The following is a 27853-nucleotide window of genomic DNA, read 5'->3' on the forward strand; positions in this document are numbered from 1 at the left end:
TATGAGTTTTTAATTATTGGATATTCCACTCATCAGCTGTTTCGAAATATGTTCTTTTTGTTAGTACAGTTTTACTGCTGATGATTTTATATTTCTTGATTTGTTTTATAAGGATGTGTGATGTTTCTTTTTTCCTTTGTACACTGCATACAGAGACTCTGGCTTGTTGCAGTTTCCAATTCAGTTTTTGTCTGCATGCTTCTTGTTATGCGTTTTGGTCTCTTTATTCTATGTTAGGTGAGGGACAGCACGTGATTCAGGTGAGGTTTTCTGCTGGCGTGTAGTTTCTGTGTAGGACTCTATAGCAGCCTGACTTGGTCCGTTTTCCTAATAGGAGATGTATTGGTGTCTTAAGGCCTGGTGTAATATTTTCAGAGACTTATTGTACTTTAAAAGTGTGATCTTACATAAAATGCACACATTTACTTGTATTTAGTTTTAAACATATTGTATGGCTCTCATGGAATTACATTTTAAAATATGTGGCGTTTATGGCTCTCTCAGCCAAAAAGGTTCCTGACCCCTGGTATAGGGCATGCTGAGCATGCTCAGTGTGCCTAGTCAAAGTTCAAGAAACTTTGACATAAGTTTTCCAGAACGGGGCTCCATCTAATGATGTCACCCGTGTGTGAGGACTACCATGCTGCTTATCCTCGGAGAATAATTTTGGCATTCTTAAAATAGCGGAAAATATTACACAGTTATACGACCATACAGGCACAATTACGTTGCTATGCAGGAACTATCATGTAACCATGCATGGTGTAGTCAATGTATTTCTGCTACCTAAACATATCTGAAAAGTTGCAAAAGAAAATGAGGTAGAGAAAAATATTATTATTATCCAATTACAATAATCTGCCCAAGCTCATGGACTTGGCTATAGGCTCAGACTACCAACACAACCTATATTTAATCACACACAACATTTTTATAGAAGCAATAAACAAAGGGGCACATTTTGAAAGGGTTACGCGTGCCGGGACTATTTTCAAAAGGCCCGGCGGGGCGCGTAAAGCCCCGGGACACGTGTAAGTCCTGGGGCTTGAAAAAATGGGCGGTCCAGGGGCGGGGGCATGGCCAGAGGCCTCTGCAAGGCCGCTGGGCCAGGGGATCACGCGCCCGGCAGTAGGCCGGCGTGCGCAAGTTACGCCTGCCTCTGGCAGGCGTAACTTGTGAGATAAAGGTACGGGGTTTTGTTTTTTTTCGGGCTGGGGGGCGGGACAGGGAGGGAGGGGAAAAGGAAAGTTCCCTCCAAGGCCGCTCCGATTTCGGCCTCGCAGGGAATGGGGAAAGCCAGTTGGTCTCCCCGAGGGCTCGGCGCGCGCAAGGTGTACTACTGTGCACCCCCTTGCGCGCGCTGACCCCTGATTTTATAACATGCGTGCGGTTGCGCGCACATGTTATAAAATCCGGCGTACATTTTAAAATCTGCCCCAATGTGCATACGTTTTCTCGGAAATTCTACTCGCACTATTTGTCACATATTTAACCCTATTTAGCACATACTTTCACTTTAAAAACTCGGTGCAAAATCTGCTGGTAAACCTTACCTGTGCACTCTACACCAGTACAGGCAGTTACAAAATTACCCCTGTATACATGCATCAGAGACTTACATAGGGTGGATTATAAAGAATGAGACAACACACAACTCTCTCTGCAAAAATACTAAGCACAGTCTTGCATACTTACATCAAGTGATTCCAGGCAGTACCAGCAAAAAGCATGTTTACAGTTTTTACACATCATTTGTGCGCATCCTTCATCACGCTCGATATAAACCTTGCACTTTGGACACCGCTTTATTTGCACATCATCCTCTTCTGCTTTAAAAATAGAGCTGTGGGAGAAACTCAAATCAGTGCACTAGCACAAATATTCCAGATAACTAAGGCACAGTCAGTCAGTGACACGTCTCTTTCTAATGTGTATTTTATGCAGGCATAACTAAGAAGGCTTACTATCACATGCAAGTAAGAATGGCAGTACTGCCATAAGAGGGACTGAGCTGGAGAAAACATATATCAGTGTCAAAAAATATATAATTTTCAAAAGTAAAAATATATAGTCATGCAATATTATGAAACACTTATATACTGTCTTCCTTGAACAAAATAATGCAATAACAAATACTTCATAATACATCAATAAAATTACATTCATCCACTATATTTATATAAAAGGCTGTTTATTGTTTGCATGGTGTTTTTCATACAGCCTTTCTCCTAAAATTCCTTTGTCTCATCACTGACTTGCATAGAAAACCCTACTGGTGAAATTAACAAGTCTTGCTCGAGGTAATGAAAGCACTGGAGTGATGAATACTGGCACGGTACTGATAATAGCATGAAGCTGAGAACCTAGATCCCTATTCATTTTCCTTATCTACTACTCATTGAATGATCTTGAACAAGGCACAACCTGTTGGATTGGTTTTCAAGATCTCTAGAGCAGGCATATAGTAACATAACTTGTGTAGCAATTGTATATTATTGGCATAATACAAATAATTATCTCAAATTAACTCAAGTTTATTAACTATCTCTCCCAAAAGACTACATAGGGATGGTAATTTTAAACAGCCCTCATATTTTTAGTGTGAACTTACACGAGTAATTTCACTTTGAAAATACTTGGGTAATTGGCTGCGTACGCACACACATTCACTAGAGTAAAGTTACACCTCTTTTTCAGACAGTGTAACTTACCATAAGTATATTTATACGCATGGGGGTAGTTTTCAAAAGTATTTATGCATGCAATTTTACATGTGGAAATGGGTTTTTTGAAAATTACCTCAGAGGTTGTACACATAAAAAGTATGACTGAAAGTGATAAAACATGTATCTTTACCCAGAACATACTCTTGTACGTTGGCTTATGTGACATTATATGCAATGCATTGAACATGTGTACTTTTCCTACCTATTTTAAAAATAAACATGCAACTAGGGCTTGATTTTCAAAAGCATTTACATGCTTAAAAACTAGGTTTACACCTGTAAATGCACTTTGCTCATGTTAAGTGGGTTTTTGAAAATTGCTACAATATGTCATTGAATTGTCCATAGGATATTCACGTGTAAGTGCACTTTACCCAAGTAAATTGCTTTTGAAAATTGCTACGATAGTATGTTACATTTATACGTGAATCTCTTTTTAAAATTAACTCCATATTTTATGCGTGAAAATAAAGTAGGACTTGCATAAAATCCAATTTATGCATGCAAGTTGGCATATTTTAAAACATGCACGCATAATTGAAGTTAACCAGTTTACCAATTTCTGGTAATCAGCTTTGACCATCAGGATTCCTCTCCTCAGTGTATGTAAAAGTCTGCACATAATCCAAATGTGCATGTAATTTTATGCACACTGAGTCTGGGTCAATATTAGAACAGACATTTAGGGGCATAAAACCAGGTTTTATGTGCATTCATGGCTTTGAAAGTTACCCCCATTATTGTCTTATTATTGACTAATGCCTTAATCAAGCATGGATATGCTTTGCATTGGTATCGGTAACTAATGTTTAAACTAACCTAATCAGATAGAAATCTTCTACAGCTATTTGCCCGAGTAAAAGGGCTATTTAAAAATTTCCCATCATTTATGCAAGTAAACATCAGCCTGTTGCTCTAACATGTGATAGGAGCTGTGGATTCAGTGTCCATGTATGCAGCAGCCTCCTGCTTTCCTTTCCCCTTCACTATCACTTGGACAAGAGTACAGAACATTGTCAGATCAGGGCTAAACATGGATGCACAGATAGATGGGTGGGAAGAAGAGTAAAAAATAAACTTAAGCAAACATGATAACACAAACTGAACTGAAAGCTGTTCGCTATCACTTCGTTTCAAGTACATACCAGTTATCCTTACAGAGAGTCACCATATTATCAACTGACCCTTTAAACTCAAAATTATTGTGACATATTTCATTATTTCAAAAGGACTCCTAAGAAGTACAGCACTTTAGAACTGGTGTTTTTTGATTAGTCTGCTTCTGAAAGGAAGCAACACTAGTGTGCCTTAATAACAAGATTGCATAATGCACCAACTCAGGAATTCTATTCTAGGTGTACAGCATCGCAAGGTGGAAGCATAGTGTTGGTAGTTGTGGGTGGAGGAAAAGGGCACAGATAAGAGTGATTTTCCCGATGAACAGAATTCACAAGGAAGGGTATAGGGAGAGAGAAGATAGGTAATGAAGAGCTGCAGAGTGTGTGCCTTTGTAGCTGAGCACAGAAGCTTGAACTGTATGCAGAATTAGACATGGAGCCAATGTCATAGTGATGTCAAAGGAAGACAAGCCATGCAACTGAATTTTGAATAGACTGCAGGTATAACTAAGGCAATTAACAAAAATTTTATAACATGCTATGAGGAGGATAATTCCTGCCCTCCAAAACTTATAATAAAATTGACTGGCTTACAAATATGTAACTTGATAACTGATGCATAATCTCTCTTTCCTATACAAAACACTACACTGCATAACAAGATTATGAGGTTTTCACTTTCCTGTTCACAGCTTCAGAACAGCCTTGTGTCAGTGGTATGTAATAAAATGTGATACCTCATTTCTCCTGGAAGGAAGGTGATAGGCAGGTTCTCTGGGCAGCCTTGTCCTGGATGCCAGTTGGCTTTACACGCTGAGCAGAATTCCATGTCGCAGGCATTACACTGAACCAACTGGGGATTCTGCGGCCCTGTCTCTTGGATCTGGCAAACCGCTTGGCAGGAAGAAGATGGACACCAAGTCCGGCATGGATCTAAAAGGACTTCTGCAAAAGAATGTGAAACTCACAAAATCAGCAGCAGCCCAAAGAAACCTCCATAAAGTACTAGTTTTTAATATTGCATTCTGTCTCCTATATGGTCTAAAAGGTAATCAGTAAGACTGAAGAAGAGAGATACTAAGGGAGCAAGATAAGTACAAGAGATACAAGTAAAGAAAAGAAAGATATTTGCAAGTAAATAATAGTAGACAAAGACAGCAAAGTTGCTTACCTGTAACAGGTGTTCTCCACAGACAGCAGGACAATTCAGCCATAGAAGCTGGTGATGTCACTGGATGGAGTCTTTGTGGAACATGCTCAGAAAGAGCTAGAAGTCTTTCCGCCAAATCCGCCTCCAACCCCCACATGCTATTGCACGTGAAAAGGGACTTTTCACATGCAACAGTGGCTTATCGCACGCAATAAGCGTTAGAAAATGACCCCCTAAGTTTGTACCTGAGGCAATGGGGAGGGTAAAGTGACTTGCCCAAGGTCACAAGGAGCAACAGCAGGACCCAAACCCTGGTCTCCTGGTTCGTAGCCCACTGCTCTAACCACTAGGCTACTCCTCCACCCACTTAAAGAGCACCTCCATAAATATGGATGCAGTGTTTCAAAGTCTCCCACTGCTGCTGGAAGCTAGTGCAGGCCAAAGCATGTGCTATGTTTCAAGTCCTGCCTCCACCCCCCCCCCCCCCCCCAGCAACCAGCCAAGGTGCCTGCTGTTTGGTGCCACCAATGTTTGAAGTAGGACATGCCCTCCACCTCCACCCTACATGCACACACACACACACTGGAACCACTCCCCGACAGGCTTCCTGGTCCTGCTCAAAAGCAGAAATGCAGTGCTGCAGAGTGCAGGAGTCACAACATGGATGCTGCTGAAGAAGGTAGGAGGAGGAGCCTGATTTTGATAGAGGCTGGGGATCCATGATTGAAGGGGGCTCCGTGGGTGATAAAAATGATGGCACTTAAGCCTTCTGGATAATGAAATGCCTGCAGCAAGTGGTGAAGATTTGATTGCTGTGTCGAGGACCCACTGTGCCCCACCCTTCTGCACCCTGCCCTCCCACGCCCTGACCCATCCTCCGGCCCTCGTTGCGCTCGATAACTTGTAATGTGGCCCAGCACATAAAAGTGTGCCTACCCCTGCTTTTAGATCCAGCATTATCAGTCAATCGATTTCTAGATTTGGAAAGATGGTGCCTAAAGAAATACTTTTGAATTTTTCTCTGTTGAGATAATGGTTTAAGTTTCTCGAGTCCAGAATAGAATGGAGGCTTCCAGACTTTTTGGGATAAAGAAAGTGCCCCTGCTATTTTCCATCATCAGGACTGGTTCTATTGCATTGGATGCTAACAGGATACAAATTCCTGTTTTAGCATTTGAAGATGTTCCAGGAAGACTGGATGAGGGTTTAGCTGTGTGAAAACGTTTAGGTGTTAATCGTGTATGAATTTGAGAGCCCAATGGTCTTTGGTAATCAGGGATCACTGGAGATTAAAAAAAAACAACAAAACATCTTGAACTTTTCCCCAACTGGAAGAGGTTTGAAAGAGGTAGGGAACTGATAAATTTTGTAGTTAAAAATTCAGTGCTGATTTTTGAGAAGACGGTTGAGTTGCCCTTAGCTGGACATTTCTCTAGACTGTGATCTCTGCCGTTGCTATGGATACTGTTACTGTTATGAATGTTGCCTCTGATAAGGTATGGATGGTATCTTATGAGAGTAACAGTATTGCCTCCTGTATGGTTGCTGCTGGTATTTCCTTTGAGCGGACGGTTGGCCGGAGGTTACAGATAATAATGTTTGGAAGGTTGAGAGGTGATCTTTTATAGAGTTTACCTTTTCCTTAACTTTGTTTCCAAACAAGATGTTGCCAGATCATGGGGTGTCTGCCAATTTAAAAATGAATTTTCAAAAGATGCACATGCAATAATCAGCATATACGCATGTAAAATAGCATATATTTGCGTATATGCTATTTTATACACCTCAAAATACATGTGCAATAAAGGTATACGAGTAAGTTTGCATATGTAAAAAAGTGGCGGGCAAGGGGCATCCTGGCGTAGAACCTTCATTTATGTGAGTAAATTGCTATTTTTAAAGCAATTTATGCATATAAATTTGGCAGTTTATTCACGCCTATTTGCATCTACTCTATAGTGGGAGTAAGTGATTGTAAATGTCTTAAAAGTCGCAACTTGGCTGGATAAGTCTCAAACAGAGCTCCTTATCCAGCTAAGTAAGATAGATGCATAAGTCTCAAATAGTGCTGCTTATTCGGCTATGTCAGATAGAGGGATACATCTGAAAGAAAGTTACTTACCTGGATAAGTCACACTATTTGAGACTAATGCATTGATCTTCCTTATTTGGATAAGTAGCTCTTTATGAGACTTATCAGTCATGGCGCTTGATGTTGATCATGCTGAAACATCAGTACTGGAGGAGGACAGTGTTGACTTCATGCACGCCAAAGGAGTCTCGATGTGGTGACTCTTGTGCTTGCTTCTCACTGCTGATGGAAATGTTTCTTCTTCCTCTTATCCTGAAGCTGGAGAATCTCAGCTTCAGTGTCAAGGGGACTCTGACCTTTTCCTTTTAGCTATTGGCCTGTTTGAACTTTTCCTGACCCTTTCCTCTGAAGGGGAGGAGAGATAGAATTTTAATTTGAGATTCCTGTATTAGTTTGCTTGAGAGGACATTCTTCCACATGCTGCCCCAGTTGCTTATGTCATGAGGGACCCAGGCACTGGACGAAGAGCTCATGGAAGTCTAACCTTGAAATTTTATGTTTGCATTTAGTGCAGCACGCAAAGGTCTTTTCCTCCATATTATGAAAATTACCTGAAGGGACTCTCAGAAAAAATGATCTAATTTTTCTAATTTTTTTTTTTTTTTTTTTTTTTTTTTTAGAGGCTTACAAAAATAAAACAATGAGTTAAAAAAAACCTAACCGAAAAATCAGGGTAGCAAACGTCCTTTTGCTCAGTGGAAGAAAAAAGACTGGCAACCCTTACATAGTGGAAGCCGCATAGGACCACTCACACATACTCCGAAAGACTTCTAGGTCTTTCTGAGCACTGAGGAAGCACGTCTCTTGTCAGCCTCATCAGATGATGTCACCTACTTGTGAGGCTGAATTCATTCCTGCTTGTCCACGTACAAAGTTTATAACCAAAGGGCAGAAAAGAATTAATAAATGAGTGAAAGGAGAAAAATATTGGAAAAACAAAATAAAAAGCAAATAAAAATCAATAATATGAACAGGTATACCAAGATAGCAAACTGACAGAAATGGATAATCACAGAATAAAACATTCTAATTAAATATCTTGGTGTATGAGTCAGACAGACAATCCTATATACTCAAATAAGAGGTTCAAAAAGAAATGAGATCAGAGAATAAATGGACAGCAGGGAACAAAAGAAGAAGAGCATTCAGTCAGGTTGTGTGTGGGAACCATTGCATGGATTAATGCTGTTTTTTTGGGTTCAATGCTTGATAAAAACACCCTCATGGATGAAATATGCACCAGTTGTGTTAGTGATTTTGGTTCTGAAGGTCTATATAAATTGCTCTTGTAAACTTTGATTCTGTGGATCTATCTTGTTCAAACTTGGGTTTGCAACTTAATATTTGTAGTGATAGCCCAATGACCAGGTTGTAGCCCCATTCCTTTCCATATACCCATTTCCACTAGAAAGGCATTTTGTGTGAAATGAAAAGTAGCAGCAAATTAGGTCATACCACTATCCTGGCTGAGACACAATGAGAAGAGTTGAAGAGGAGACTGGGATCTCAGTGATTTTGGATAATGGGCGACATGCTCTGGGAGGGAATGAGGATTCAAGATATGAATGGGAGAATGGCATCTCGGGGGATGGAGAAAGTGAATGGAGAATTCAGTGGGAGAGAGAGAAAGTCTAACTGGGGAGGGGAGAATGTGAATTTAGGGACTGGGTGGGAAACAGAGATTGAGTGAGCAAATGGGAACTTGGGGGTGAAATAGAGTGGGAACTGGGGAATTGATGGAGAGCGATGTTCAAAAAGAAGAGAATGGGAATGAGTGAGAAAATTGCAACTTGGGGATAGAGGATCCAGATAGGGAAGGAAGAATGGGGTCTCAGTGATTAGGTGTGTGGGAGGTGAGGGGAAATGAGTGGGGACTGAGTGAGGGAATACAAACTTGAAATGTAGGAACTAGGGAACTGAGTGGAAGGAGAGAGTGGAAACTGAGGAAGGGGAGAAAAGGGACTGGGAGACTGAGTGGGGAAGGGGTGAAGGAGAGGCCTTGGATGGGATTGGAAAGAATGGGAACGTGGAGATAGGAGGTAGAGGAGAGCAGGAACTGGGGTATAATTTGATACCACTTAGCTTCTTCCACAGTTTCATCTACTATGATCCTAACACACTGGACATAGCAGTTGCCAAAAGCACTGTATCTCACATTACTACACTCTGGCTAGCCTCCAGATCACAGACTCAATGAACACTCATCAGGTGAGAGCCATGGCTACCTCAGCAGTTCATCTGTCAGTCGTGCCTATTGAAGATATCTGCAAAGCTGCAATTTAGTCATCAGTTCACACGTTCACATCCCATTACTGTCTGGACAATCTATCATCAATAGGTGACATTAAATCTGGACAAGCAGTTTTGCGCAGCCTGTTTACCCAGTAGTCTACTATCCATGGTGGGGTCTGGGTTGCTGTTTTAGTAATTGCTCTTCTGCAACCTTCAACTTGGACTCCCCAAGTGTCATGATTAATTCAGCCCTGCTTGTCAAAGGAGAAAGCAAGTTTGCTTACTGTAAAGGAGTTTTTCCATTGACAGAAGGATCAATTAGCCACACTTAATATCCACTCTCCTCCCTGGAAAGTCAACTACTAAACTAAAACTCAGCTCTCAATCAACCGAGGGGCTCATGAAGCAGTACATGCATGGGAACTTCCACGCATGCTCAGTAGAGCAAAGGCTCTACGAGCTAGGAGAAAAAGTGCCTTCAGATGATGTCGCCCATGCATCATAGCTAATTCAGACTGTTATGTATGGAGAACCCCTTTTAAGGTAAACAAACTTGCTTTATATTCTGCAAATAAAGAAGAAGCTGGAGACAAAGGGGCAGTATGCACAGCAAAATGTGAAGCAAGCACGAGTTCAGGCACATTATAATCAGAGAACAGGAACTCGGAAATTTCAGGTAGTCTGCGGCCACAGTTAGATTCTGTACAAACCAAACAAGCAAGTAGAAATCTTATAAGTTGTGCTCTCAGTGGATTTTGGAAAAACACATCATACTGATGCCATGTCCCATTCCAGACAGGATAAAAATGGGAAGTTGAAAATATGCTAAAACTAGGGATTATAGAACTATCCAGGAGTGAGTGATGTAGTCCAGTATTTTTAGTTCTCGGTTCAGTTAATCAATATAGTTTGGTATAGCTTTTAGGAAGAGGATTGTGGTCTTGAAATGCTGTGCTCCAAGTGGATAAGCTTATGAATAAATCATGGGGTTTATCATTTATCTCCACTTTAGATCTTACAAGGGACTATTGGTAAACACCTCTTAAAACTATCTTCAAAAGAGAAGACAGCATATTGCTGGCTCAGCAGAAAAAAGAGATCCACTGTAAGAAAAAGTATTACACAGTCTAGATTTTTTTTTTTTTTTTTTACCATTTTCCAATTACCCATTGCTGCCTCAGAATTAGGTCAGAGATAGTTCTGTCTCAAAACGCAGATGGAAAAAAAGTGTTACATAGAAAGTTGGCATCTACAGAATGAAATTATATTGTCATTGAGAAAGAGTGTTTGGTAGTAAAGTAGGCAATCAATTTTCTTACATATTATTTCCTGCGTGGCTCATTCGTATCCACCACAAACTATTTTCACTAAAGGTGGCCGAATACAATGAAGACGGCAAAATGCACAACTTACATGGTGGTACCTGGTATTGCAGACATTTCCCTTACAGGCCCAACACCAAACAGAATTACAACACCTAAATGCATAATTCTGAGAATGGAGGACTTTGAGGTTGAAAGAGTGTAGCCCAAGCTACTATAGGGTAGCGGAAGGAGCAAGGTCTGAAGGATTGATCAATGGAGAAGGAAGAAACACAGGCCACAATGAACATGCAAATAAAATCAGAAAAGTAAAAGCCAAGAAAAGGTTTGCAGATATGTTAGGCTGCATTCTGCGGTAGAGTGCTGAGGGGGAGGCGGGCAGGAATTCTTACCTGCCTGAGAGAGTCAAGGCCAAGGCTAATAAAACTCAGTTGGTCTTATTCAGGAGCTCTTTGGAATAATCTCAGGTCAGCTGATCTCAAAAACTTGGAAGTGCCAGAACTCTCGCACCAAACTTCTAGGTTTTGCGTTTTACTTTTTTGTGCTTTTCATTTACCTCATATGTTGAAGAAAAATGGTGGTCTGAAGGGGTGTGTGCACACATTTTTCCCATTTGCTTTTTGTTTCATTTCATTTCATTTATTCGAAATGAAGGAAAAACAAATAAAAAATGAAATGAAAACAATAAAACAAAAGAATAGATAAAGTTGGGTCCCTTTTTAAATGGTTTTTTTTAGATTAAAAACCACAAATCATTCTGGGGCGAGTGCCATTTTCTTGTATGGAAGAAATTGATGTGTGCCTTCCTCAGTCCTCCAGCACCATTTATAACTGTAATTACAACAGAGCAGGAGTGATCTGCTCCATGAAGAAAGAAGACTTGGGGTGAGAAGATGCAGAGAGGCTTGGGAGGGGGTAGGAATTGATACATGACCTGGGAGGGGTTTGTGGGGGGGGGGGGGTTGCAGTGGAGTGTCCTGCTTTTAAAAACAAAATGTGGAGGATTCCGTTGGAAATGCAACCTGTACCCCTGCTGCATGATGGAGAGGACCCATTGGTCTGAGGTGACTGAAATTCACCAGTCGGCGAACAGCTGCAGGCGGCCCCCCACTGGGGTGACGGTGTCCTGGGCTAGGGTTTGCTGGATCAAATCCCCTCGCCACCAGTCAAAACCCCATGGTGAGGTTCTGAGATGGGCAGGGGCCGGTCGAGGGGCACGTGACTGCCGTGCCCTTGGTCTAGCTGGTGCCCACTGTGGTCTTCTTCGGGACGCCGACAGATAATACTTTCATGGCTGGTAGAAAGGGCATCTTGTGTATTGCCTGGGAGACTTCTTGCCTGAGGACTGGGTATCTAAGGTGCTAGCTGACAACTGCTGAAGGGTTTCGTGATAATCCTTCAGCTGTGCTACCACCTCTTTAATCTTATCCCCGAAGAGGTTCTCCCCTGTACATGGGAGGTCCACCAGACGATCCTAAACTTTGGGACAGAGGTCAGAAGCGCGAAGCCAAGCCATGCAACAAGCCCCAATGCCGGCTGCCGAAACCCTCATTGCGGTTTCAAACACGTCAACATGGAGTGGACTCCTTGTTTGTCACACTCCAGGCCCTGTTGAACTACATTTTGGTAATCGTCCACCAAATCTTGGACCTGCTTCCAGAGGTTTCTGGAGAATTGGCCCATATAAAGTTGATAGCAGGCAATCCTGGCTGCCAACGATGAGCCCTGGATTAACCGCCATCCAAGAGCATTCAGAGCCCTATTTCGAAAATCTCTTCCATCCCGCTAGGTGTCCCTGAGTCTAAGTCTAAGAATATAGTCGCCTGGGAGAAAGACCTTAGGGGAACTATAGACAAGGACAATTGGGACCTTTGTTTCCATTTGATAGTGAAGAGTTCAGTATCCTCTCATATTTAGGAAAATGGTTATAAAATCCCTGTATGAGATGTATCCCGCGGCTTCTGATCACTGTTGGCGGGATTGTGGTTTGAAGGGTGATTTCTTCCATATATGGTGAGCGTGCCCTGTGGCTGCTTGTTATTGGGAGGCAGTATCCGCATTAATTTGCGAGATCCTGGGCAGCTCGGTAGAGAAGGATCCTAAGCTCTTCCTAATTACTTTAGTAGTTCAGGATTAGGGGGAGGATTTGTGAAAACTGACCTTAAGAATAATAGTGGCTGCCAGATGTGAACTAGCAGCATAGTGGCATAAATCATCGGCACTTACTATGGAGCGTGTGTGTACCCGCTTGGCTAGGGTATTTTTGATGGGGAAGTTAACAGCTATATTACATGACCACTTGGTAAAGTTTGAGAGAAATCTGTGCTCCATATATAGCTTGGGTTGACCGGCAGAGAGGGGGTGTGCTTGGTTAAGAGGTAGTGATGAGGGAGTTGGGATATCTATCTCACTTTTGTCTTATTCAGTTAGCCATCCACATCTGGGTGGGATGCTAAGGGGCGGAAGGGTGAGATAGTGCTAGATGGGATTATAGGGAATGAGGATAAATAGGGATGGGTAAAAAGTTGAGGTATTTTGCTCATAATTATTGTCTTGGGGCTCTGGGAAATATTCTACATATTATGGGGCAGATTTTAAAAAAGTACGCGCGCACATACTTTTGTTCGCGCAAACAAAAATACGCCGGATTTTAAAAGATACATGCGTAGCCGCGCATATCCTTTAAAATACGGGGTCGGCGCGCGCAAGGCTGCGCAAAATCAGCAGCCTGCACGTGCCAAGCCGCGCAGCCTGCCTCCGTTCCCTCCGAAGCTGCCCCGAAATCGGAGCGGCCTCGGAGGGAACTTTCTTTCCGGCGCCCCCCACCTTCCCTTTCCTTCCCCTAACTAACCCGCCCCCGGCCCTAACTAATTCCCCCCCCCCTACCTTTATTTCAAAAGTTACGCCTGCCCGAGGCAGCCATTACTTGCACGCGCAGGGCCGGCTGCCGGCGCGCCATGTTCCGGTCTGGGAGCTGATCCGGAGGCCGCGGCCACGCCCCCAGAACACCCCTGGGCCGGAACCATGGCCATGGCCCCACCCCCGACATGCCCCCCCAGGAAAGCCCCGGGACTTACGCGCCGGCAGCCTAAGCAACATAGGCTCGGCGCACACGGGGGGAGCTTGGGGCAGGTTTTCGGGGGGTACGCGCATATCTTATGCACCTACCCCTTTGAAAATCTGCCCCTATGGGTTTTGCCTGTTAAGGTTTTACAGTGACAATTTGTTTTCTTGCTTGACTGTGCCCAGAGTCTGCGTATCCTGCTTATAGTTGTTTTATTCACTGTTTGTAAATCTCAGACTTCACAATAAACTTTAAATTAAGAGCATTCAGAGCCCTGTGCTCACATCCCCGGGGAGCCGAAGCATGAATCCAGAGCCTCTTTCCTTTCTTCAAGGCCGATTCCACCACTACCGACTGGTGTGGGAGTTGCCGGCGTCCAAACCCAGTGGTGGGCTGGATGAGATAGACAGCATCTGTCGTCCAGTTCACTGAAGGGATGGAGATGGAATGTACCTAGAGCCGGACGACAAACTCCTTAAAATGTTGTATACTGGCACAGTCACCAATTCTTTAGGAGCATTAATAAATTGTAGGATCTCTAACATTTTATGCCTAGAATCCTGCTCTGTTAAAAGCACAAAGGGCACTGTCTCCGCCATGGCCTCTACAAATCTAGCAAATGTCAGATCCTCTAGTGGGGACTTACGCTTCTCCTCTGGAGGAGAGGGTTCAGAAGGCAAGTCCTCAGATTCATCTGTGGAGGAAATTGATACCTCTCCCTCCCAGGGATCGTAGGGGACATCCTCCTCACTTTGGAAGCCCTGAGATACTTGAGGTGCAGCGCCCACCGGGGTCTTAAGCCAAGACCCAGAAGGCCTCGGAAACATTGGTGGGACAGAAGTAGGCACCAAAGACACCAGTGGAATTTGAGGGCACATTGGCATCAAAGGTCCCATAAGCGTCGGGAGTGCCGAGGGAAATCAATGTCTCCGAGGACACCGGCCCCGAAGGCTCTGGGAGGGCTAGCATCGGTCAAGGAATCACTCACCGGAATTGGAATCGGTGGAGGCAGCAGCGATGCACCCTTTGATAGAGAAGGGATTCATGAAAGAAGAAAAAGGTTGTTTTCCACAGCAAGAAAATGTGAGCTCCACAGCTGTGAGGCTTCAGCTTCGCGGGAAAAGAGAGACTGAAGAGGGACCCCGCATGGACGTGTGGATAGTGGCATGCTGGGCATGCTCAGTGTGTCAGCCAAAGTTTCTAGAAATTTTGAGAAAAGTTTTCTGTGCTGGGCTCCATCTGATTATGTCACCCATGTGTGAGGACTACCATCTTGCTTGTCCTTGGAGAATGCAACTTGCACATTATTACTCGTAATGTTACTGTCGGCTCCTCCCTCCTTTACTATCTTTCTACAAGATCTTCTTCCCTTCTCTCTTTCCCATCAGCTTCCCTTCTCTTATAGGTCACCTCCAGATATTTTTGGTTCCGCACGTGCATTTGCATAGCCTGAGCTGACTCACGCATGCAAATAACCCTCAGTTTCATAGACATGTACAATTACAAATGTAACTGTACATCATGCACATTAACAGGACGAGTAGTTAGGAAAAACACTTAAAAAGTCCACCCACTCTACAACCGTGAAAGAGAGAGACAACATAGTTTTACCTTCCCTTTTCTGAAAGTAATTTCCCAAGCAGACCACAACTGTCACCTCCTGTTATGTTAGCTTATAGAGGGGGGAAAAACAATATCTGATGTGAATCTCGGTTTACACAAGCAGATAGTTGTATAGGTCCCTCTTTACATAGGAACAGAAGACTATCCAGTGTATAAAACTTTTTTATTTTTTTTTACAAATATGAAGAGCATTTTCCCCTTCTTATGTTCACACACAAGTAACATAGTAAATGACAGCAGAAAAAGACCAAAGGTCCATCCAGCATGCCCAGCAAGTTGCTTTTGGTGGTAATTGCCGCTCTGTGCAGGTTACCCCCATGCAGAAGTTAACAAGGGTGACTCTAGTTTTTTCATTTCCATCCTGTAGCCTGTAGGGATCCGCAGTACTTATCCCATGCCCTTTTGAATTCCATTATCGTTCTCATGTTCGCCACCTCTTCTGGGAAAGCATGCCAGGCATCCACCACTCTCTCTGTGAAGAAATATTTTCTGATGATGGTTCTCCATACCCCTTGGAGCTTCATATTGTGACCCCCTAGTTCTACAGTTTTCTTTCCAATGGAAAAGATGTGTTGTCTGTGCATCATTAAAGCCTTTCAGGTATCTGAAGATGTGTATCATATCTTCCCTGACCTCCTCTCCTCCAGTGTATACATATTTAGATCCTTCAGCCTCTCCTCATAGGTCTTTCAATGCAAATCCTGCACCATTTTGGTCACCGTTCTCTGGACTTCCTCCATCCTGTATCTATCCTTATTGAGATACGGTCTCCAGAATTGGTGAGGCCTCACCAAAGACCTGTACAAGGGCATCATCACCTCTTTTTTGTTGCTGGTTAATCCTCTCTCTATGCAGCCTGGCATCCCTCTAGCTTTAGCCATCGCCTGTCACACTGCAATGATGCCCTCTCATCTCCAGAAACTATCACCCCATGATCTAGTGAGATTCCTCCTTAAGTGACCTATGATCCCTCCTACTCCTTTCACACACCGGAAAACCTAGTTATTTCTGCAGTACCCCCTCCTCTTTGAGAAAGGGAAAGGGGGTAACTACCCAAATCAAATGAATAGACTATGAGCTCAAGTTACCAGTGTGGATTTTTCCCTTTCCTTTTCACTCATTCCTCAGAAATTCACATAGCGCATTGCAGCTTCTGTGTAAAGAGCAGAAGCGAATGCACACATACCCAAATACGCACACAAGCCTAAGCCTCACATACAGTACATATATCTATTCACAAACCTATACCTACCTATATGAAGCCCAGCCTCAATCAGACATTCACAGCTTCACACAAATTCATATATATGCATGCATGCAGTCTCAGCTTCACATGCATGCATATGAAAATATATGCATCCATGAATGCACGTGCACAGCCAGAGTCTCATGTACATGCAGTCAAGTGTCACATGCATACACACTGTCTGTTTTACATGCATGCACACAGCTCCATCCAGGGTTCCCAGAAAATTCTAGAATTCCGTTTCCCTGATCCTTCCAATCAAACACAAAATATTTCCCAGAATAATCATGCAACACAATATCACAAATGTAGATACTGACACTTTTGTACCTTCCTTTCTAGTTTTTTTACAACATGTAGTTTGCATTAACAGCTTGGTAAAAGTTATAGATAATTGAACTATTACTTATATATGCAGTGATCAAATTTAGAAATGTCAGTGTCAAATAGTGTACCAGCCTTATGTCCCAATCTTTTCAGGTCTCTCCCTCTACTTCATCCTCCTCCCTCTTTCTCTCCTCTTCCTCCAAAGCCCATTCTGTTCTCTCTTTCTCTCTCTAAATTAGTCATTTAGACTGTAACTTTCAAACTGGCGCACTTTGGCGCATGCCCAGATAGGTGGCCATTTTATAACTTGTGTATGCTTTATAAAATAGCCTGGGCACGTGTACGTGTGCACAATTTTAAGAGGGTGTGTGCCTAGCTGTGCAAATCCCGATTCTTCTACCACGTAAGTGAGAGTATTTAAAAACTGGTGTGCGTCCACGACATTGCCAGTCTCACCAGTTCGTCTACCAGTTCACCCAGTATAGAACTTGGTCCTCCAAACCCCCTGGTTTGAAGCCTATTATCCCAGACTATATGATCCTGGCAGAAATGGCTGATTTCTTTTATTTTTTTAAGTAACACTTCCTCCACAGCAGAATTAGTTACACGGCAGTGGGCCTGGGCATGTGCACAGGCGCTAAGAATTTACGTGCACATCTCTTGACCACGCCCTGAAACACCCATGCGCCATCCAGATCATGCCCTTTTTTTTAATTGAAGTGAGATGTGCACACTGCAGGAGATATGCGCATACCTGGACAGCTTTTAAAATTCAGTGGGTGCACGAGAGCCTGACTTGGGGGCACATCTCACAATCTTGGTGCATGCCAGGCTTTTAAAATTCACCTTTAAGCCATTACTAGCCCTTAAATTTAAAAAACAAAGCTAAATAAGGCACTTTACAGCACTGGCAGCTTCCTACTCTATAGCAATATGTGGGGCAGATGCAATAATGTGCGCTGAAAGCAGGCGCTGGCTTTTCAGGCCTGCTTTTTTAATGCGCGCATCGCGCCTGCAAGGGGCGCCATGCAATATGGAAATTAGGGGGTCGAGCTAGGAAGGAGGTGCTAGGGTCGCTTGCGTGATCTTAGCGCCTCCTTCCTAACGCGACCTGGCGCGGCTGCCGGTTATGAAGACCGACGCCGGTAAACTCGGCCTCGGTTTTCATAACCGACCGTCTGCCAGTAATGAAAATGGCCGCCGATCGGCCATTTTCATTACCGGCAGACAGGCAGGTTATGAAAACCGAGGCCGAGTTTACCGGCGTCGGTCTTCATAACTCGGCGGTCTGCTGAGTTATATATATATATTTTTTTTTTTTTACTTTAAAAAAGAAGTACAGAAAAGCAGTTTTTTCTGCTTTTCTGTACTTCTTTTCAATGCGCTCAACTATTAACGCCTGCTCCAGGCAGGCGTTGATATCTGAGTGATAAATGTGCGTCTGAGACGCACATTTATCTTTTTGCATTTGGAGTGAATGAGTAATAGCCTCATTCACATGCATTTGCATATGATGAGTGCTATCTCATTCACTCCGCGTTGGACATGTGTTAAATAGGCGCTAATCCCCCTATTGCATTAGGGAGTGGATTAGTGCCTATTTATCCCGCGTCTGACCGCGTCTGACTGCATCGGCCCCTCTGTCTCTCTGCTGCTGTCTTGTGCATGGAAGAGCAACTACAGCACTGCCAGCTTTTGCAGACTCTTGGCTGCTATTCAGTGTATGTCAAAGTCACTGTACAGTACAAATAAAAGAATCTTGCTCATGGATCGCCGAAAGACGCAAGCACTCTGATGTCAGGGAGAGACTGCATGAATCCTGCTATCGCATGGCCTGATTAACTGCCCTGACTTTCTGTGACCATGTGCAAAATAACTAATCTTAAAAGCCCCATGATCAAATCATATAATTTCATTTGACTTTCATGGAGTCTCTCTGACTGTCCAGGTCTGTGAGAGCCTGGGCAATCATAAACAGATAGAAGCACAGCACATGTAAGTACCTGTGGGTACACAGGCTCAATCTGACACAAGCATACACAAGTGCTCAACCTCAACATTTATTTTGAACAGAGACAGTATTTGGAACCACAGAAGCAGAAGGCTGTGCCAGAACTCACCACTGATCCCGTACCAGACAGCTTCTGAGGGAAGACTGCTGAAACATTCTTCTGGAGGAAGAAGTGACTGAGCTCAGCAGTGCACTGGAAAGTGGAGACACGACTAGTTAAAAACTCAATGGGGCCGCCTCAATACCATGCTCTAGCCGCAGCGCACGGCCTAACACACGACTGGATGCGCGTTTTGGACACGCGTCCGTAACCCCCGATCCAATACGGGGATTAGCACATCCAAAACGCACGTCCAAATCTCCACGTGGCTAATAGCGCTCATCCCATGGAAATCCATGTAGATGAGGCTATTAGCTAACCCCCTGCCATGCAATGAATTTTTACGCACCCAGGCCCGGCATAAAGGTGTGCCACGCTCAAGGGCGCATTGGGAAAAAAAAAAAAAAAAGAAAAATCCTGCTTTCTGCGATTCTTCCTAATAGCATCGTAGCAATACTATTTTTTTATTAAAAAAAAAAATTTTGGCGGTGCAACACACACACACACAAGATACAGGGCCCAGGCCGTGGATCTTGTGTGTGTATATGCCGGTAGCAGGAGAAAACAGATGCTTGTGGATTGAGCGTCAATTTTCCCAAATGGCTTGTCGGCCACCTGTCCTGAGTGCCTGATTCGGAGGAGGCTCTAGGGATGTACATTTGTCCCTAGCGCCTCCTTTTTAGCGCAACCACTCATTTTAATATTGGATCGGAAGCCCAGGAGAGGTGGCTGGATGCGAGTTAGGAAAACGGGTGCTCAACACTGAGCGCCCGTTTTCTGGCTCCACATTCACTCAGTTTCGCTGTGCTTTATTTTTTTATTTTTTTTGGTAGTAAAAAATTGGAATAGAACTGCCCACACAGGAGAAGCAGTGGGAAAAATACCTATGTGCTGTCCTGTGCTGCCAAAGCCTGGAATCAGAGAGACAATCTGGACAATGGAGGGATCTGAAGTAACTCCTTAGAGCTCTAACCCAGCGCCCAGAACTGCTTGGCCCTGCTCTCTGCCGACAGCCTAAACAAAAGATGAATATTCAAAAGGACGATGCCAACAATTTCTAAGAGTGAGCCACATCCAATGGGTCCAAGCTGAGGAGAGCCAAATGCCTTGAGCTGGGGGCTGTAAGTAGAATCCTTTTAGGGAAATAATGCGAGAATCCCACAAACACTTTTTGCAGTCGCAGACCTTAGGGGAGAAATCGGTGCTCGCTTGGTCTTCAGCTGTTACTCTCCTTGCTACAAGCAGAGGGCGGGCCATGAACACAGAGCTCATTCATTGTCGCTATTGTTTCAGCAGTGCTGGTCAGTTCATTTTTTTTTTAATAACTGTTTGCCAAACAAAGGAACTATCCCCAGCAGAAGGCAGATTAGAAAGCCAATGAGCCGAATGTAAATAAACCAGAAAAGGGAGATAAGGTAACCCAACACTCTCACAGAAGAAGTAAAATAGAAGCAGTTGGTAAAAGGGGGATAACTCCTTCTGAAAACGCTCACTTCCAGCATTGAATATGTGATTGCTGTTATCTCTGGCTCCTATGGACCAAATAAAGGAGATTGATTTTTCTTTATCCAGCCCTTTCTAGTTAACATTCACTGTTTCAGTGCAAGTAGCAAGTTACCTTATCCTTTTAATACCTTTTTTCCTTTCTGGTCCTTCAAAGGTGCTTTCAGGAGCCAGGGTTGAAGCTTTGACAACAGGCGCCACTGCTCACAAACTTCAAACTGGTGCTAATTTAACCCTTTTTTTGTGTCTGGCTCAGTAATTTCAGGAACCTGCCAGCCTGTCTCCTCCTTCTTCTTACACAGCACCATCTTGACTATCTTCTTCTCCCTCCCCCTGGTCATCCCTTACAGAGGCCCCCCTAACCTCCTCCAGGGCCCACAGCTATGTTTACCTCTCCCTCTGCTCCCAGTGGTAGAAACAGTACCGACTCTCTGCCATGTGGAGAGAGATTTTTCCCCCTGCTGTGCCTATGCCAGTTTTTTTCCAGCACTCCTCCTCCAGACACCGTGATGTCATGCTGACCATGGTCCACTCCGTTCTTTTTTCACTTGGGAGCTGTCATACTCAACTCTTCCCAAGCAGCAAAAGAATGATTGAGATCCACACCTCAGTTACATAGAAATCACTAGCAATATAAACATGGGAAAGGAGCTGGAAAATGAATCATTTCATTTCACACATTCTTTATGGCCTGGAAAGTATGAGCTAAAAAAAAAAAACCCAACCACAGAAGGATACAGGGCAAGTCCAACTTGGACATGGCACAGAGGGCTAAAAGGCAAACAGAAAGCCACAGGCAGTTGTGGGAAACCTGCAGTGGCTCCGTTACTTTAAATGGAGCTGCCCGCAGCTTGTCTGCAGCCGCCCCAAGGCTCCCGTGGGAATCTACACATTTCTTTCAGCAGTCAGCACCACGGGATGTAAAAAGAGACAACAGTTCATCACCTCAAATGCCGTATTAATATCAAGCAGCCATAAGATGAAATATACCACACTACCACTATCAAAGAGAGCAACCGTCCATGCTGTGCCCTGAATGAAAATCAGACTGAGGCTTCAGGAGAAAAAGGTGTACCACGCAAGGCGAGAGGCAACCTCATGATGCGGAACAAGACATACGGTGATAACTAATTGATCAGCAGTTTTACAGGGAAGGTCTCATAAGTCAACTTTCATAGTAGCACTCGCTAGTAGGACAGCAGCACTAGCTAGATTCCTGATCATATCAACTTTCCTGTTTCCTGGCTGTAGTGCATCCCCACTGGGTCTCCCCCCTAGTTGTCTTTTTCTTTAAAAATATATACCTTGGATTGTATTCATATTTCAATAAAAGGAATGCACGGTTTATTATGGGCACACCCTCATTTCATTGTGTTTTTCCCCCTGCTAATCTAGGTATCTTTATATTTGGTGAGGGTGGATTTCAAAGCCATTCCCATATGTAAAACAGTGATTTTGTCACACAAACAGACTTGTTGAAAAATGCCCGCCCTATATGTAGGTAAAATTATGGACTACATTTTCAAAGGGGTTTCGTTTCCATGCAAAAGTAGCATGCACTTGCAGATATGCTATTTTATAAACATCGAGAGAGCAGAGTTGTTTACCTGTAACAGGTGTTCTCCTAGGAGAGCAGGATGTTAGTCCTCACACATGGGTGATATCATCAGATGAAGCCTGGCACAGAAAACGTTTGTCAAAGTTTCTAGAACTTTGATTGACACACTGAGCATGCAAAGCATGCCCTAATCCACCTGTCCACGTGGGGTCCCTCTTCAGTCTCGTAACATACAATTATGAAAAAATAAAATAAGAAACAAAGATGAAACCCAACTCCTCAGGGTGGCGGGCAGGTTTAGTGAGTACTAATAACCTGCTGTCCTAGGAGAACACCTGTTACAGGTAAGCAACTCTGCTTTCTCCTAGGACAAGCAGGATGGTGGTCCTCACACATGGGTGAATCCCTAGCTACAAGCTATCCCTGAAACAAAAAAAAAAAAACAACAGACACCTAACCAAATGCCAATGGGCTCAACAACAGGGGTGCTGTTGGCAACAGAGGGAGACAGCCTGAACCTGAAAAAAGAGCCCTAAGCAGGAAGAGTTGGGTTTAGAGCTACAAGAGATTCCTGAGGACGGACTGGCCGAATCTACTGTCATGTTGGTCATCCCTATCCAGACAATAGGGAGAGGCGAACATGTGGAGGGAACTCACAGCCCTGCATATCTCCTCCACAGGAGCTGCCCTCAAGTGGGTCACCGAAGTTGCCATGGCTCTGACGGAATGAGCCTTGACATGACCCCCAAGCCGAGGTCCTCCTGTGTATAACAGAACGAGATGCAATCCACTATCCAGTTGGACTGTATCTGCTTACAAATGGCAACTTCCAATCTATTCCTGTCAAAAGATTCAAAGAATTACATGGATTTCCTATGACCTTCTGTCCGCTGCAGGTAGAAGGCTAAGGCCCTCCTACAATCCAGACTGTGCAAGGCCCACTCGCCTTGATACAAGTGAGGCTTGGGTTTTGGGTGGACCCTTGGACACTGTGGCTGCTGACCACACCCACGGGGGGAAGTCTCATGAGGGGCCACAGGTCAGGCTCAGCTTAGGACACACAACACAGATAGATCTTTTATTAACAGTATTGAGGAGCCACCAGAGGTGGCAGTAGTGAGCAGAGATGAAGCCCAGCTGGGCTTGTAGTCCCTCAGGGCTCTGGAACAGCAATCCCACAATGGCTGTGCTGTAGTGAAGAGAAACTGAGATAGTGAGTACAATGAAGTATATGTGCGGTTCTGGAATAGAGCCTCATTGGTTAGGTACTTACACAGCGGTTTCTCTCGGTAGGGAACACAGGAGCTGGAGTAGAGGCAGGCCCTCAAGGAGTGAATACCTGGTTCCAGGGAACAGCTCTGAGAGAAGTAGATAGTAACTCACTGATGGTGTAGGCAGCAGTATCTTCCAGGCAGAAGTGAAGTCCAGGCAGCGAATCTGGGAACATGAGCCCTCAAGGAGCGAGTACTGGTTCCAGACAGCAACCTGAAAGAGAAGAGAGAGGCCCCCAAGGGGTGGGTACCCCAAATAGAGTAAGTCCAATAATGGAGAGGCAGAGTAGCTAGGTACAGAGAGCGAATCCCATCTGTAAGGAGTTCACCAGTACGAATACCTGTCCTTGCTAACTCGATTAGCTAGCAGTATTGTAGGCTTTTTGTATCCGGGATGCGTGACGTCATCACAGGGGGACGCCCCTGAGGTTCGCGCCAAAAAAAGTATTTGAAGCAGGGCCACGTGGCGCGCGTGTCCTAAGTCAGCTGGACAGCATGGCGGGAGGCAGCACCCAAGCCGGACCGGGGATGCCGGAGAGGACGGCAGGCAGACGCCGCGGCAGCCAAACGTCCATCAACCGCGGGAGGAGTCGCCAGAGAGGTAAGGAGGGCGGAGTGGAGACGTCAGGCAGCAACAGTAGTAACAGTACCCCCCTTCAAAGGGCGGTCTCCTCTGCGGGTACCAGGTTTAGGTTTTGAAGGATGCGTGAGATGAAATTGACGGAGCATCTCTTTATCAAGGATGTTAGCCTGAGGCTCCCAAGAGTTTTCTTCGGGGCCAAAACCCTCCCAAGAAAGGAGGTATTCAAGTGTTTTGCCTCGTCTTCGGACATCAAGAATCTCTTCGACCTTGAATTCTAGGTCATCTTCTGCGTTGATGGCAGGTGGTTCCTGAGTCTTGGAAGAGAATTCACTGAGTATGAAAGGTTTCAAGAGTGAAAAGTGAAAAGCGTTGTGGATGTTTAGTCTAGGTGGTAACTTCAGACTGTAAGTGATGTTGCCAAGACATCGGAGGACTGGAAATGGTCCAACGTAGCGAGGAGCGAACTGAGTGGAGGGTAACTTCAGTCTGAGATGTTTGGTAGATAACCAGACTTTGTCACCGGGTTTGAAGATAGGCACTTGAGAATCATAGAACTTCTTAGCGCGGTCACTCGCTTTAACTAGCATGTCTTTCGTCTGAGTCCACAGGTTATGGATTTCATCAGCAGTAGATTGAGCTGCTGGGGACGTCACTGAGAGCTTCAGTGGAAGTGGCGGTGTTGGAGAGCATCCATATATCACTTCAAAAGGTGTTGATCCAGGTGATGTTGCTGGATCAGAGTTGATAGCGAATTCAGCCCAAGGTAACAGTTCGGCCCAGTTATTCTGACGGCAACTCACGTAGGCTCGAATGAACTGTTTTAAGGTTCTATTCATCCGTTCTGATTGACCATTTGATTGCGGATGATAGGTTGAAGTGTAGTCTAGAGAGATATCGAATAACTTGCACAAGGTCCTCCAGAATCTTGCCGTGAATTGAGATCCTCGGTCTGAGACAATGTGTCTTGGTAAGCCGTGAAGGCGAAAAATGTGCGATATGAAGACCTTCGCAAGCTCCAAGGCTGAAGGTAAGCCAGGCAGCGCCACGAAATGGGCCATCTTGATGAAGCGATCGACTGTTACCCAGATGGTATTTATTCCTCCAGAAGAGGGTAAATCAACTACAAAATCAGTAGCGATGTGTGACCAGGGCTGTTCCGGAACTGGCAGTGGGTGCAGCAATCCCCACGGTTGGCCAGAAGCAGGTTTGTGTTTGGCACAGTTGGTATAGGATGCCACGTAGGATAGGGTATCCTTCTTGATAGTAGGCCACCAATAAAACTTCTGGATCTTGAGCAGGGTTCGGCATTGACCAGGATGGCAAGCCAGCTTGGAATCGTGTGCCCAAAAGAGCACTTTCTTCCTGAGGTGTTTAGGCACGATGGTCTTACCAGCGGGCACAGAATGTGTAGTCGCCAAGTTGACTTTCTTCAGGTCAATTATGTGCTGAGGCTCTTCTGGCACATCCTCCAAGAGAAAGGAGCGTGACAAGGCATCAGCTCTGGTATTTCTGTATCCGAGGAGATATTTAAGCACAAAGTCGAAACGATTGAAAAATAAGGACCATCTAGCTTGTCTGTGGTTAAAACGTTGTGCATGGCGGAGATACTCTAGATTTTTGTGGTCCGTGAATACGGTTATTTGATGTTGAATGCCTTCGAGCCAAGGCCGCCATTCCTCGAATGCAAACTGTATTGCCAAGAGCTCTTTATCGCCGATCCCATAGTTCTTCTCTGCCGGGGAGAAACGTCATGAGAAGAAAACAGGGACGTAAGGCTTTAGAGTCTCCAGTCTGGCTCAATACAGCCCCCACGCCGACATCTGAAGCGTCCACTTCTACGATAAAGGGCTTGTTGGGGTCAGGATGCCGCAAGCATGGTTCCGTGGAAAAGGCAGTCTTTAGTTTCTCAAACGCGGAAATGGCCTCCGCAGACCATTTTGAAGCACTGGCACCCTTGCGGGTCATTGCGGTCAAGGGTACTGTTAAAGAAGAGTAGTTCTTTATAAAGCTTCTATAATAGTTGGTAAACCCCAGGAATCGTCTCAGGGCCTTCAGGCTGATAGGTTGGGACCAATTTTTGATACTCTCGAGCTTTTGAGGGTCCATCTGGAAGCCATCTTTAGACACGATATAGCCAAGAAAAGGCACTGAGTCTTTATGAAATTCGCACTTGGAGAGTTTGGCGTAGAGCCGGTGTTCACGGAGTCGGCGTAGTACTTGCTTGACATCCTCTAGATGAGTGGGCAAATCCTGGGAAAATATCAGGACATCATCCAGGTATACCACGACACTCTTGTACAGCAGGTCCCGCAGGATGTCGTTCATCATGTTCTGAAATATAGCAGGTGCGTTGCATAGACCTGCTAATTGACTGGTGCAAGCAAAATCAGAACTGTTGCAAGTGAAACTGTTTGCTGCCATTTTGGGCGGGAGGCCTGGGTGAACTGGTGGGGGTTCAGGGTAAAGATCTAGAGCAGGGGTCAGGAACCTTTTTGGCTGAGAGAGCCATAAACGCCACATATTTTAAAATGTAATTCCATGAGAGCCATACAATATGTTTAAAACTAAATACAAGTAAATGTGTGCATTTTATGTAAGATCACACTTTTAAAGTACAATAAGTCTCTGAAAATATTACACCAGGCCTTAAGACACCAATACATCTCCTATTAGGAAAACGGACCAAGTCAGGCTGCTATAGAGTCCTACACAGAAACTACACGCCAGCAGAAAACCTCACCTGAATCACGTGCTGTCCCTCACCTAACATAGAATAAAGAGACCAAAACGCATAACAAGAAGCATGCAGACAAAAACTGAATTGGAAACTGCAACAAGCCAGAGTCTCTGTATGCAGTGTAACAAAGGAAAAAAGAAACATCACACATCCTTATAAAACAAATCAAGAAATATAAAATCATCAGCAGTAAAACTGTACTAACAAAAAGAACATATTTCGAAACAGCTGATGAGTGGAATATCCAATAATTAAAAACTCATATAAAACATTTCCAGATACCAACAAAATATTTCAAAATAGCAGACACAAAGATCCAGTAATGAAAAATAATAAGGATACAAACATTTTTTTGCTCTGCATACCTGGGAACGTTTGATATCCAGGTGTCCTGAGATTGTTCTGAATTAGCAGGAGGTGGGGTGGTTTGCTTGGAACTTTCTCCTCTCTCAGTCACATACCAGCGCTCTCTCTCACACTGGCTCTCAATGACACACCTATACACACATGCTCTCAGTCACTCACATATACAAATGTTTTTTCTCTCTCACTTATATAGGCTCTTAATTACACATTTACACACATGCTGTCTATCTTTTCACGCTTACACACACACAGGCTTTCAATCACATAAATACATGCTGTCTTTTTCTCTCACACACAGACTCTCATTCACATGCTTACAAACATGTCCTCTCTTTCTCTCATTTACACACAGGCTCTCAATCACATACTCACATGCTCCCTCACCTAAATCAGCTCTCAATCACACACATACATACACACATGGTCTCTCTCTCTCATTTAAACACAGGCTCTCAATCACATACTCACATGCTCCATCACCTAAACCAGCTGTCAATCAGACACAGACACACATGATCTCTCTCTTACTTATACACACAGGCTCTTAATCATACATACACATGATCTCTCTCACACACAAAGGATCTCAATCATACACACATACTCTTTCAAACAAACAGGTTTTCAATTACAAACTTACACATACAGGTTCCCAATGGTAAACTTACATTCATGCTCTCTCTCTCACAGGCAGGATCTCAATCACAGACATACTCTCTTTCACATATACAGGCTCTCAATCATTCACATACATGCAATCTCTCACTCACACACAGGATCTCAAAAACACATGCTTGCTCGCTCATTCATTCACTCTCTCTCTC

General features: G+C 44.2%; 1 protein-coding gene across 3 annotated transcripts in view; it reads right to left on the minus strand.

The window, feature by feature from the left end:
• Positions 1-1695: 1695 nt before the first annotated feature.
• RNF144A (ring finger protein 144A) overlaps positions 1696-27853 on the minus strand; it is a gene marked incomplete at its 3' end in the record, with an annotated part of 87285 nt that continues 61127 nt past the window's right edge. For all 3 annotated transcript variants that reach the window (XM_029595896.1, XM_029595898.1, XM_029595897.1), the window contains 2 exon segments: positions 1696-1843; positions 4582-4789. In XM_029595896.1, the coding sequence (XP_029451756.1) occupies positions 1696-1843; positions 4582-4789 (356 nt within the window).

The sequence above is a fragment of the Rhinatrema bivittatum genome, chromosome 3 (genome assembly GCF_901001135.1).
Source record: "Rhinatrema bivittatum chromosome 3, aRhiBiv1.1, whole genome shotgun sequence".
Classification (NCBI taxonomy): Eukaryota; Metazoa; Chordata; class Amphibia; order Gymnophiona; family Rhinatrematidae; genus Rhinatrema; species Rhinatrema bivittatum.